At 47.2% G+C, this 14,373-nt stretch overlaps 1 protein-coding gene across 1 annotated transcript in view; it reads left to right on the top strand.

The window, feature by feature from the left end:
- Window positions 1-14,373, top strand: part of EIF2A (eukaryotic translation initiation factor 2A) — a 163,992-nt gene that overhangs the window by 133,693 nt on the left and 15,926 nt on the right. The window contains exon 9 of the mRNA XM_063916042.1: window positions 469-585. Within this exon, the coding sequence (XP_063772112.1) occupies window positions 469-585 (117 nt within the window). The remainder of the gene's footprint in view (window positions 1-468; window positions 586-14,373) is intronic.

The raw sequence follows: 14,373 nt of genomic DNA, 5'->3' as shown, positions 1-14,373 counted from the left end.
TGGAATAGTCAGTTGAATGGGTTCACTACGGTATGCCGGCGGTCGGGCTCCCGGCGACCAGCATACCGGCGCCGGGAGCCCGACCGCCGGCTTACCGACAGTGTGGCGAGCGCAAATGAGCCCCTTGCGGGCTCGCTGCGCTCGCCACGCTATTTTATTCTCCCTCCAGGGGGGTCGTGGACCCCCACGAGGGAGAATAAGTGTCGGTATGCTGGCTGTCGGGATCCCGGCACCGGTATACTGTGCGCCGGGATCCCGTCTGTCGGCATACTGAAGACCACCCAGTTGAATGGTCCCTGCATTGCTGTGATGGTATAACTTTCTGCTGATTACTTTTATTTGAAGTACAAAGTGTAGGAAAGACTGGAGATAGATCTTGCAGTAAAAGAGAAATATCCTTTTCTACTAGGTGATTTCAGACTCCATTGCTTTGCCATGTATTTATTGTTACTTACTCTTATGTAACAGCTACAGCGGTACTAGTGACTGCCAGCACTGACGTGGACAAAACAGGAGCCTCGTACTATGGAGAGCAGACCCTGCATTACATTGCTGTAAACGGGGAAAGTGCTGTTGTACAATTACGTAAGTATGATATACATGTATGGTAAATCTCACACAGCAACATGACCTTGCGTGATACAACAGACAAAGGGAACCCAACAGCAAAGGTCTTGAGAAAAGGAGTATATTATTGAATAAATATACCAAAAACGTATGGGCCCTACACACTGGCAGATAAAACAGAACGATATGAACGTTCTCGTTCATAAATGAACTAGAACTCGTTCATATCGTTCTGTGTGTAGGCACCAACGATTAACAATGCGCGGCCCCGCGCTCGTTAATCGTTGGTGCCCCCAGGGGCGGATCCAGAAGAAAATGATAGGGGGGGCACCATGGAAGGGGCAAGTACATTTGCGTGCGGCTTCGGTGCATGTGAGGTGGCGCTTCTTATACAATGCCCACAGTTGTAGCGCTCATTATGCAATGTCCATGACATTATGCAATGTCCAGTGTACTGGTAGTGCCCCTTATATAGACCCCATAGTAGTGGTGCCACTTAGGCAATGCCCGTATTGCCCCCAGTAGTAATGTTGCCTGTAGTAATTCCCCCAGTCATTTAGCGCCCTAGTAGTTATGCCCCCAGTGGTAATGCCCCAGCAGTTATGACCCCAGTAGTTTACCCCCCTTTAGTTTAGCCTCCCTGTGGTAATGCCCCCAGTAGTTTGCCTGCTTGTAGTTTACCCCCTGTATTTATGCCCCCCTTGTAGTTTAGCCCCCAGTAGTAATGCCCCCAGTAGTTTGGCCTCTGTAGTTATTCCCCAGTAGTTTGGCCCCTGTAGTTATGGCCCCCCTGTAGTTTAGCCCCCAAATAGTAATGCTCCTGTAGTTATGCCGCCAGTAGTAATGCCCTCCTGTAGTATGCCCCCAGTAGTTAGCCCTTTTGTAGTTGGCCCCCAGTAATAATGTCCCCCAGTAGTTTGCCCCCAGTAGATGCCCCCCAGTAAAAATGTCCTCCAGTAGTTTGCCCCCAGTAGATGCCCCCCAGTAATAATGCCCCCAGTAGCTGCCTCCAGTAGTAATGCCCCCAATAGATGACCCCCCAATAGTAATGCCCCGAGTAGATGCCCCCCCAGTAGTAATGCCCCCCAGTAGTAATGCCCCTTGTTGATGCCCCCCAGTAGTAATGCCCCCAGTAGATGCTCCCCCAGTAGTAATGCCCCCCCACCCAGTAGTAATGTCCCTTGTTGATGCCCCCAGTAGTAATGTCCCCCCCTAGTTTGCCCCCAGTAGATGCCCCCGCTGCACTGAGGTAGAGAAAAGAGAACATACTTATAAAGCCACGTTCCCGCTTCCAGACCGCTGCAGTACTCCTCCTCCTGGCGTCCTCTCCTCGGCACTATGAGAGAGACATCATGACTGACGTCTCTCCCATAGCGCACGCCGCACAGTGACAGCGCCGGAGGCAGGAGCTCAGTACTGAGCTCCTGCCTCCGGCTGCCGCTGTGCAGGGAGACGGGCGCCCGCTGGTAACACAATCTCAGCGGGCGCCCGTCATCTCCCTGTGCGGCGCCGGGGGGAAGACGGACGGACGGGGGACGGAGGGACTGGGGACGGAGGCACAAACGACAGGGGGGGGCACGGGCCCGAGTGCCTCCCCCCGGATCCGCCACTGGGTGCCCCGTCGCTTATGCATGTAGGCCAATATGGACGAGATTGTCCATATTAGCGTGCAGTGCTATGGAGCCGGGTGACGGGGGGAGTGAAGAAACTTTGGCGGCGGATCGGTATGTGTGTAGGGTCCATTAGAGCTTGGCAGTTTGTACACCTCTTTTAGATAAAATAAAGCATCTTTTTGACCTGTTTTAGTTATTGGAATTTTATAATACCAATCAGGCATTCTGTCATTTGCGTAATTTTCTATTGGGTAATGCTCTATTCAGGACATATATTTTCACAATAAAAATGCTATTCAGCAAAGGGTTAGCCGAGACGATAACACAATTATCTTCTCTGTTAATAGCCATCTCGCTAAATATCACACGCTAGGGAGCAATCTATTGTTCTCTATTGTGGTTTAACGTTTAATGCTATTCAGCAAGCATCAAACCGTTAAACTTGCCGATACTTTATATACCGCCATTTCAGAATGGCATTTATGCAAGGAAAATCCTTACAAATCATGATACCTGCAGGGACAGAGGGACATTTTACCATCTGTCCCATCAGGATCTTAAAAGCTGCAAAATGTATAAATTGATTTAAAATATTTACATAGGCTTATTTAGACTGCATACATTTATATTAATGTGGTTCATATGTAAAATATATAAAACCACATAAATATAAATGTATATAGACTGATAGAAAGCCTATGTATGTATTTTAATCAATTTACACACTTTTGGAAGGCTGAAGCTGGACATACAGTACATTGCCGTTCGTCGCAGTGCAGACTTAACAATGCGAATAAGAGGCTATTCGCATTGTTAAGTGCATGACTGAGCATGCACAACACCAAAAATAGACTGTTTTGTTTTCAGATTTCTGAAAACAAAGGCCCTCATTCCGAGTTGTTCGCTTGCTAGCTGCTTTTAGCAGCCGTGCAAACGCTAAGCCGCCGCCCTCTGGGAGTGTATTTTAGCTTAGCAGATGTGCGAACGAAAGGTTCGCAGCATGGCTACAAAAAAAGATTGTGCAGTTTCTGAGCAGCTCCAGACCTTTTGACGTCACAAACACGCCCTGCGTTCGGCCAGCCACGCCTGCGTTTCCCCAGGCATGCCTGCGTTTGTATCTGACACGCCTGCGTTTTTCCACACACTGCGCACAAGCAAGATTGTATCTGCACACACACAATTGATTTAATAAAGATGTGGAACTAAAGCTCCAACTCAAAGAGACCCCTATTATATGTTTAATAATTATCATTCAATTTGGGGGTGCTACCAACTACAGCTATGGTACATGCATCGACAATACAGCTCTCTCTTTCTCTTCTTCCATTGCTTTTTCCACACACTCCCTGAAATCGGTCAGTTACCACCCAGAAACGCCCACTTCATGTCAATCACTCTGCGGCCAGCAGTGCGACTGAAAAGCTTCGCAAGACGTGTGAAACTACTTCGGTGGTTGTGAAAGTACGTCGCGCATTGCGCCGCATGCGCGGAAGTGCCGCTTTTTTGCCTAAACGCTGCGCTGTGAACGAAAACAGCTAGCGAACAACTCGTACTGACCACCAAAGCCCTCTAGAACTTTGCAGGAACAGCATCTTACTGCAACCACTGGTTGTTTTTTTTGTTTTTTTTAAAGATTTTAGCTGTGTTTAAATAATAATAAATATAAAAAAGTGGAACAAAAAATATTGTGTGGCTATTGCCCGATAATAATCAAGACAATCTCGAGATTTTTTGCTGAATAGAGCCCTATGACTGATCATAGATTTAACAGACTGATACAGCTGAAAGTATTGTTCATAAATGCAGTTGCCCAAATTGCGCTGTCCGCATAGCCTACTGTAAAGTGAGACAATATTAGGCAATTCAAGTTTTATGAAATAAAAGGGCTACTCAAAATATATAGGTAAACATTGGCTGCTATATCAAAAACAAAACAAAAATTTGGCCCCTTCCTCTATGCCCCCCTACCAGACTCTGTTTAGAAAATGTGCCCGGAGGAGCCAGTTACGTTTGGGAGGCTCATGAAGAGTTTTCTGCATTTATTTTCTATTTTTAGTTTTCAGGCAGGTCTGGTTGGCACCAGACTGCCTGCTTCGTGGGACTTGGGGGGGAAGGGGGGGACGGGGGACGGACACTGAGCTCCTGAGGGTCCTATTCGCAAGCCCCACCACGGCGAGCGTACAGACCCGCAGCACACCGCCTCCCCTAACAGAGCCAGAAGTAAGAAGAGTGGTGAGTAGGTGGCCGGCGTTAGCGATTGTAATGGCAGTGCAACTGTAGGAGCGCAGCACTGAAAAGCAGGCTGCGGCTCCAGGCTTCAGAAACATGCAGGGTGCTGCGTGGTCCGCTGTGAGGGGCGAGCTGAAGCCATAACTATTAATACCCACACTGGCAGTACATCTTATAGGGGTTTTAATCCACTGTAGAGCAGAAATATTACCTCAGCCAGTATAAAAAAACGGGAAGACCGCACGCCATTAAGGGGGCGGGGTTTCACTATGAGCAGATCCAGCAGTTCACCAGCACCATTTTCCCTCTGCAGCTATACACAGACAGGCTGGCAGGAAAGCGCTCCTCGTCCACAAAGGCTCCAGATCACCTCAGTGGTACCAGGTGGTCATAGCAAGGGAGGGAGCAATATTAGTATACTAAGCCCCTATTAAGGGTGTTTAGTTTGCGACCCAGCTAAATTAGCTATATGGGCGCTGTGTGGCTGGCTCCATCATTCTCTGTGTCTCCCTAGGGGACTCTGTGTGGGTTATCTGTGCTTTTAACCTATTGTCCTGTGTGTGGGTTCTTTCACATTTTTTATGTCAAAGGAGTGTCTCATTCACGGCAGTGTTTTTCTCACTCAGGGGGATCACTGCAGTGTACTCAGGATAGTACACATTCTCAGGCCAGTGGATCTGAACCTGTATGGTTAGATTAATTGAAAGTGATAATTTCGAATATTTCCCATAAATTATCCCAAAATGAGAAGGAGACGCAATACTTAAGACAGTCGGTAGATGACCTGATGAATAGAGATTCAGTGGCCATTCCGGCGTCTCAGACCACTGCCATTTGTCCACAAAAGCGTACACTGGCCCAAATCCTGCAGACTGATACTGAGGATGGTGTATCAGATGTTGAGGAGGGTGAGGTGGACTCGGGAGGGGGGATGCAGCTTTGTCACAGGGAATACAGGTCCTGATAGAAGCTATTAGAGATGTCCTGCACATTCCTGACAAAGCGACAGAGGATGAGGAGGAATCTTTTTTTTTTTATGTAAAAAAGAAATCCTCTGCTACTTTCCCTGCATCTAAGGAATTAAATTCCCTATTTGAAGAAACTTGGGTTAATCCTGACAAGAAGTTTCAGATACCTAAAAAGGTTACTGACATCCTTCCCTTTTCCTCAGGACGAGAGGAAAAAATGGGAAAACCCACCGATTGTTGACGCATCGGTATCTAGATTGTCCCGTAAGATAGTCTTACCGGTCCCGGGGGTAGCCTCCTTAGAGGATGCTGCTGACCGCAAGATTGAGACCAGTCTCAAGTCTGTATACACAGCTGCGGGGGTGGCCCAGAGACCCACTATAGCTTGTGCTTGGATCACTAGGGCCATTGCAAAATGGTCGGGTAACCTAATTGAGGGGTTAGATTCATTACCAAGAGGTGAGATACTTTTACTCCTGCACTATATACAGGACTCTGCAAATTTTATGGTGGAAGCCATGAAAGAATTCGGAATGCTCAATGCACGCACCACGGCCATGGCAGTGTCTGCACGCAGGGGCCTATGGCTACGTCAGTGGACGGCGGATGCGGATTCCAGAAAGGGGGTGGAAAGCCTACCTTTCACAGGTGAGGCTCTGTTTGGTGACGAACTGGATACGTGGATATTCAAGGCTATGGCGGGTAAGTCTACATATCTTCCTTCCGCAGCCCCCCCCCAGCTAGGAAGGCCTATTCTGCTCCGACTCTGCAGTCCTTTCGGACAGCAAATTTTAAAAATAAAGCCAAGGGTTCTTCTACAGCTTTCAAAGGCAATAGAGGTAAACGCAGAAAACAAGCAACTGCAGGTTCACATGAACAGAACTCCAGTTCTGCTTCCTCAAAGCCTTCAGCATGATGGTGGACCCCTCTGCCTGGAAGATGGGCAGGTGGGAGCCTGGTTAAAAGATTTCAGTCACGTATGGGTGACATCATGCCAGGATCCCTGGGTCAAAGAGCTCATCGCCCAGGGATACAGACTGGAGTTTCAGGACCTCCCACCTCACAGATTCTTCACGTCAGGCTTACCAGCTTCTCAGGAGGCAAGTATAAATTTACAGGATGCACTTCAAAAAACTGATACAGACTCGGGTCATTGTTCCAGTTCCACCTCAGCTACGTAACAGAGGGTATTATTCCAACCTGTTTGTGGTACTGAAACCGGACGGTTCGGTGAGACCCATTTCAAACCTCAAGTCGTTGAACCCGTATTTACGGGTGTTCAAATTCAAGATGGAGTCTCTTGAGAGCGGTGATCTCGAGTCTGGAGGAAGGGGAATTCTTGGTGTCTCTGGATATCAAGGATGCATACCTTCATATCCCTATCTGGCCGCCTCATCAGGCTTATCTCAGGTTTGCCTTACAGGACTGTCACTACCAGTTCCAGGCTCTTCCTTTTGGCCTCTCCACGGCTCCGAGGGTGTTCACCAAGGTAATGGCGGAGATGATGTTCCTCCGCAAATGGAGAGTGAACATAATTCCGTACCTGGGCAATCTACTGATAAAAGCACCATCCAGGAAGCGGTTGTTGGACAGCATTGCCCTCTCAACTCAGCTTCTCCAGGATCACGGGTGGATTCTGAACCTACTGAAATCTCACCTAGAACCAACATGGAGGCTTCCTTTCCTGGGGATATGGAAGTACAGAAGGTATTCCTTCCATTGGAGAAGGCAGTGGTTATCCAGTCGATGGTACGGGATATTCTCAAACCAACCCGGATATCGGTGCATATCTGTATTCGCCTTCTGGGAAAGATGGTAGCCGCTTACGAGGTACTGCAGTACGGAAGGTTTCACGCCAGACCCTTCCAGCTGGACCTGTTGGACAAATGGTCCGGATCACATCTCCACATGCACCAGAGGATTTGTCTGTCGCCAAAAGCCAGGAATTCTCTGCTGTGGTGGCTCGAGATTTCTCACCTGACGGAGGACCGGAGGTTCGGGATTCAAAATTGGAGTCTGTTAACCACAGTTGCAAGCCTCAGAGGGGGAACACTTCCAAGGAAAATGGTCAAGTCAGGAAACCATTCTTCCAATCAACATTCTGGAACTAAAGGCCATATACAACGCCCTTCTACAGGCAGCACATCATCTTCAAGATCAGGCGATCAAGGTTCAGTCGGACAATGTGACTGCGGTAACATACATAAACCGACAGGGCGGAACGAAGAGCAGAGCAGCAATGTCAGAGGTAACACGGATTCTCCTCTGGGCAGAAAGACACGCTGTGGCGTTGTCAGCGATCTTCATTCCGGGAGTAGACAACTGGGAAGCAGATTTCCACAGCAGACACGACCTCCACCCAGGAGAGTGGGGCCTTCACCCGGAGGTGTTCGGTGCGTTACACGTCGGTGGGGAACTCCACAAATCGACATGATGGCCTCTCGTCTCAACAAGAAACTCAGGCGGTATTGTTCCAGGTCGAGAGACCCACAGGCAGTGGCGGTGGACGCTCTGGTGGCTTCATGGGCCTACCAGATGGTGTATGTGTTTCCGCCACTTCCACTGATCCCAAGAATTCTCAAAAGAATAAAAAGGGAAAAGGTTCAGGCAATTCTCAATGCTCTGGATTGGCCAAGAAGGGCTTGGTACGCGGATCTACTGGACATGCTTTTGGAGGATCCGTGGCCTCTACCTCTCCGAGAGGATCTTCTGCAACAGGGGCTGTTCGTCTATCAAGACTTACTGTGGCTACGTTTGACGGCATGAAGGTTGAGTGTCAAATTTTAGCCCGGAAATGAATTCCAGACAGGGTAATTCCTACCCTGATCCAAGCCAGAAAAGGGGTAACGTCTAAATGTTACCACCGGATTTGGAGAAAATGTGTCTTGGTGTGAAAACAGAAAAATTCCGGTGGTGGAATTTCAACTGGGTCGGTTTCTGCTTTTTCTGCAGTCTGGTGTGGATGTGGGCCTATGCCTGGGCTCCATAAAAGTCCAGATTTCGACCTTGTCCATTTTCTTCCAAAAACAGTTGGCTTCCCTCCCTGAGGTCCAGACATTCTTGAAAGGTGTTCTGCACATCCAGCCGCCCTTTGTGCCTCCCACGGCACCTTGGGATCTCAACGTGGTGTTGCGGTTTCTACAATCTGAATGGTTTGAGCCTTTACAGGAGGTTGATAAGTTTCTTACGTGGAAGAACGTCACATTGCTGGCCTTGGCTTTGGCAAGATGTATGTCGGAATTGGGGGCGTTGTCTCACAAAGAGCCTGTATTTGATTTTTCATGAAGATAGAGCTGAACTCAGAACTCATCAATTTCTTCCAAAGGTGGTGTCTGCGTTTCACATCAACCAGGCTATTGTGGTTCCGGTGGTTACTGACACCTCTTCCACTTCAAAGTCCCTCGATGTTGTGCGGGCTTTGAAAATCTATGTCAAACGGACAGCTCGTCACAGAAAATCGTACTCGCTGTTTGTACTCTCTAATCCCAATAAAATTGGGTGTCCTGCTTCAAAGCAGTCTATTGCTCGCTTGATCAAGCTTACTATCCAGCATGCTTACTCTATGGAAAGTTTGCCGGCTCCTAGATTTGTACATGTCGGTGGGTTCTTCCTGAGCGGCTGCCCGGGGTGTCTCTGCCAAGCAGCTACTTTGTCTGGTTCAAACACGTTTGCTAAGTTCTACAAGTTCGATACTTTGGCCTCTGAGGACCTTCAGTTTGGTCAATCGGTTCTGCAGGGACCTCCGCACTCTCCCACCTGGTTTGGGAGCTTTGGTACATCCCCATGGTACTAATGTACCTCCTAATGTAATCTCCTCACAGAATCACAAGTGAAATAATTAGCTCCACCTGTGAACCTTTTAAAATGTGTCAGTGAGTAATTAATACACCTGTGCACCTGCTGGGTTACCTGCAAAACATGCACTGTGTGGGGTCCTGAGGACCGAGTTTGAGAGCCTCTGCTCTAGGACATAAGAGAAAATAGGATTTTAATTAATTACCGGTAAATCCTTTTCTCCTCCTCCGTAGAGGATACTGGGCGCCTGCCCAATACTTCGTTCTTCCTGTACTGTTACTTGGTTAAGTAAAGTTGGTTCGGCCATTGCTGTTCTGGTTTCAAGTTTGCTTAGCACGGCTTTCCTCTAGTGTGTGCTGGTTCGGAATCTCACCACTATCCTTATCTATCCTTCTATCAAAGTATGTCCGTCTCCTCGGGCACAGTTTCCTAGACTGAGTCTGGTAGGAGGGGCATAGAGGGAGGAGCCAGTGCACACTATTGATTTCTTAAAGTGCCCAAGGTTCCTAGTAGACCCGTCTATACCCCATGGTACTACTGTGGACCCCAGTATCCTCTACTGACTACGAGAAAAGGTTTTACCGGTAGCTAATTAAAATCCTATTATTCCACCACTTTATTAAAGCTTGGTGGTTAGCATCTTGTATAGCTAACAGGTCTGTTGTCATTGACTACTCTCGTAAAAGTTTTAATGCTATATCAGTTATGTGGATTAGAATCTTTAAATGACAAAAGACCAACAAGGAAAAAGCTTCCTTGGATGGCTAACCGATATTTACTTTATAATATAGCCATGACACCATATCATCATATGAATTAAGATTAGTATTGTATGATCAATAATACAACTAACTCAAACAAACAATAAGCCAGGCGCTCCTAGACAGTAGTAAATAAAATGTAGTCAGAGACCCAAAATTCTGTTCGCCTAGAGTGGGGAGGCTAGCCCCATGATATTGCTATAGAAAAGGGAATACACAGGGAGCTCAAATGAATAAATGCAAATTTCCTTAAATATGATGAACTAAAAATACATACAAGTTACAGTCCTAAAATAATGAAGAACCTATAGAAAAGAGTATGGAAATAGTATTAATGATAAATAAGAGGTCCACTGTCAATGTTGATAAGTTATCAAACTTCCAGCAGCGTGCTTGGAAAGTGCTTTTATGCATCACTTATAAGTAAATGTTCACAAAGGAACAAACTTGTTATTTCCAAAGTATACATTGGAAGGCTTTTAGCATCTAATCAGCAACTGATTATAACAGAGGTGGGAGAGCTCCAAAATCCACCTATATAGGTATAATGACATTCAATGTTTTAGTGTAAGTGTCTATGGGGTGTAATCAATGCTTATCAGATCCTTTCCAACAATGCAGTATTCAATTAGCGCCGTTCCCAACAATGCCAATCCATCTTTTTTTTTTTAAGTCGTATTGACATTGTCGGAAACGGTGCTAAAACCTGTTTGATTTGGCCGCGTATCCGACAAAACATGTGGCCACTGGTCCACGTGCTTTCCGACAAGTCGGATTTTCTGACCTGTCAGATAAACGGGAGTATGATTGAATAGGTCGAATCTGGATTCGACCTTAAACTCCTGTTAATCTGACAAGTCGAGAAATCCGACTTGAATTGAATACACCCCTATGTCGACTGGACATACAAATCAGCAGGTGGGTTGGGGGGGTCATTAAGACCTGATCGTAGCTGTGCTAAATTTAGCACCGCTACGATCACTTACACTGACATGCGGGGGGATGCCCAGCACAGGGCTAGTCCTCCCCGAATGTCAGGGCCCCCCCTCCCCCCCACAAGTACAAAAGCATTGCACAGCGGCGATGCTTTTGTTCTTGTAAAGTATCTCCCGGCCAGTGCAGCTCCTGTGTGACGTCACGCAGCCGCTGCGGCCCGCCCCCCCCACACACACACGGTCCTGCCACGCCTACGTTGGCCGGACCGCACCCCTAAAACGGCGGGCAAACACCACCGTGCCGTCCCCTAAGGCCCAGCGACCGCCTCTGCCTGTCAATCAGGCAGAGGCAATCGCTAGGCAATGACTGTCTTCGGCCGTCTGGCATGCGCCAGCGCACTGCGGCGCAGGCGCGTGCGCAGTTCTGACTCGATCGCACCACTGCGAACAACTGCAGTGTGCGATCGGGTCGGAATGACCCCCTTGGAGCGGCGGTTGCCTCTGGTAACTGTTCCTTGCATCAGCAAATAACCGGTATCTGAGAGAGCCAAACGGCCATTCTTTCTGATAAAACGACCAGTGAAATACAGCCGAGAAACATGTTAAGGCATCTTCACCACTTTTGTTTGACTTAAAGGATCCTATAGTGTTACCCTGACTGGCTCCCTGCATGCACCAGCTTGCAGCCGCTAACAACCTCGTTCCAGATATTAGGCTGCCTAGCACCGCCTCCTGGCTTCAGTCGCCAAAGTCTCCTGAGTGGCTGGTATACAGACCTCACATAGGGGGTAATTCAGATCTGATCGCTGGGCTGCTAATTTTGCCGTCCTGCGATCAGATAGTCGCCACCTCCAGAGGGAGTATAAATTCGCTGTGCGTGTGCTCACATGTGTACGCAAGCTGCGAAAATCCACTTTGTGCAGTCTGTGCGCAACCCAGGGCTTTCTCCTCCAGTGCAGTGAGAACAGGCTGATCGGGGCCGGAGCTGACGTCCGACAGCCTCCCTGAAAATGCTTGGGCATGCCTGTGTTTTTCAGGACACTCCCTGTAAACGGTCAGTTGCCACCCACAAACAGACTCTACCTGTCAATCACCTTGCGAACGCCCGTGTGATCGGATTTTTTGCACCATCCCATCACTGACCGGCGATGCCAGTTGTTGTCCGACGCGCGTGCGCATTGTGGTGCCTGATCGCCTGCTATGTGAAAACGCACAGCAGCGATCAGATCTGAATTACCCCCATAGCTTTTATGCTTCCGTTTACAGCAGCTGTCATCCGGATACCATAACCCAGCCCTGTAAACGCCAAGAAACCGCAGTGACTCCATTACAGACGGAACTTTTGGCTTTCTCAGATACCGGTTATTTCCTGCTACAAGGAACAGTTACCGTAGGCAACCGCCGCTCAAGCCCTAAGCATTCACTATCCTTATACCTATATAGATGGATTTTGAAGCTCTCACACCTCTGTTCTAATCAGTTGTTGATTAGATGCTAAAAGCCTTAAAATGGTCCACTTTGGAAATAAGAAGTTTGTTCCTTTTGTGAACATTTACTTATAAGTGATGCATAGAAGCACTTTCCAAGCACGCTGCTGGGAGTCTGATAACCTGTCAACATTTTCAGTGGACCTCTTATTTATTATTAATACTAATGCGTGATGGTAAAAGAGTGACCGTGGTGCCTATACACCCGACTAGCAGCACCCCCTTGACCAGTGGTATTCCCCAATACCAGGACAGAATGAGAACATGCAAAAAAGAGGTCAATTAAGGTGCGCTTGTGCAAACAAACAATTGAAAGGAAATGCTTCCCTCAATTATTAGATTGTAGCTGCGTCTCAAATGGATTCCATATGGAAAACAGACCTTATAAAAAAGAAAAGGGGACGGTACAGGGAGTTCTGCAAGTCTCTCAGCTGTGAGTGCTGTCTCTGACTGCAGCTCTCCTCTGCAACTGTTAAAGGTCAAACAACACTTAATATAGACAACATTCTGTTTTATTTCATATAAGTAGTGTTTATAAACAATTATGTTGTCCTATTACTTGGCACACATTTTCTGCGACAAAACTTGTTTAGCACATAGTCACTGCAGAGGGACTTTTTGAACTCCCTGTGCTATGAAGGCAGTTATTGGGCTTGGTGTAGGATGGAATTGTCTTGTGTTTTTAATTCAAGATAAAAATAAAGTGGCATGTACTACGTATGTAGAAATATATGTGTAATACTGATGTGTAGTATGTGTATCCACATACCATGTATAGTGTAGTGGGGAATAAGAATACTGCTTTTAATGTTTTTGAGGAATGTTTATAGAAAGTTGGTGAATTTAAACATGAATTAAAAAAATACATATTTTTTAGCAAATGGTCAAATTATTAAAGGTATGTGTAATGATACTGTGGTAAGGTTTTGCAATTTTCACAATGCCAGTCCATAGGACAGTCTTATTTGTTGTCCCTGGCCTTCCGGGTATCTAGAAGTGGGTTAAATAAATCATCAAGTAAATAGTAGATGAGATAACAACTTTTAATATAAATAAGCATGCACAGCAATAGCAAAAATGCAACAATACTAGGGAATTCACCACACTGGAAACTTAACACACTGCTGATCAGCATCTTTGTCCCAGGGTTTGTGATGCACATTTATGGCTGCTGGGCCGCATTTCCCACTGCTGTACCCTCGTGATTGGGACTGAGCTAAATATCTTTCTGCTTTTAGTGGGTACGCAGGAGCAAAGTCCATGGTGGCCTCACAATATACTTTTGCTGAAAACTCTGCTACCCTGTGACTAGTCCAGCTAGACCCTGTGTCAGCACCGTCTAGTAGAGGGAATCCATTTGCCCTGTGTATAATACCATATGACAACATTTGTACAGTGGATATAAAATGCATGCATACATAATACAATTCAGACTTGGAAGAGAGATTTTGTCCAACAGGTTCAATTCCAATTTTCATGTCCCTGACACCCCTATCTGGTCTCCGTAAGTCTTCACATACTTTATTTTGTATTAGAGGAATATATATTTCTCTAACGTCCTAGTGGATGCTGGGACTCCGTCAGGACCATGGGGAATAGCGGGCTCCGCAGGAGACAGGGCACATCTAAATAAAGCTTTTAGGATCACATGGTGCGTACTGGCTCCTCCCCCTATGACCCTCCTCCAAGCCTCAGTTAGGTTTTTGTGCCCGTCCGAGAAGGGTGCAATCTAGGTGGCTCTCCTAAAGAGCTGCTTAGAAAAAGTTTTTTTAGGTTTAAATCTCAGTGAATCCTGCTGGCAACAGGATCACTGCATCGAGGGACTTAGGGGAGAGATTTCCAACTCACCTGCGTGCAGGATGGATTGGAGTCTTAGGCTACTGGACACTTAGCTCCAGAGGGAGTCGGAACACAGGTCCTCCTGGGGTTCGTCCCGGAGCCGCGCCGCCGATCCCCCTTACAGACGCTGAAGACGGAGGTCCGGAAAGCAGGCGGCAGAAGACTCCTCAGTCTTCATG

Source organism: Pseudophryne corroboree, chromosome 4 (genome assembly GCF_028390025.1).
Source record: "Pseudophryne corroboree isolate aPseCor3 chromosome 4, aPseCor3.hap2, whole genome shotgun sequence".
Lineage (NCBI taxonomy): Eukaryota > Metazoa > Chordata > Amphibia > Anura > Myobatrachidae > Pseudophryne > Pseudophryne corroboree.
This window is presented reverse-complemented; position numbering and strand designations above follow the sequence as displayed.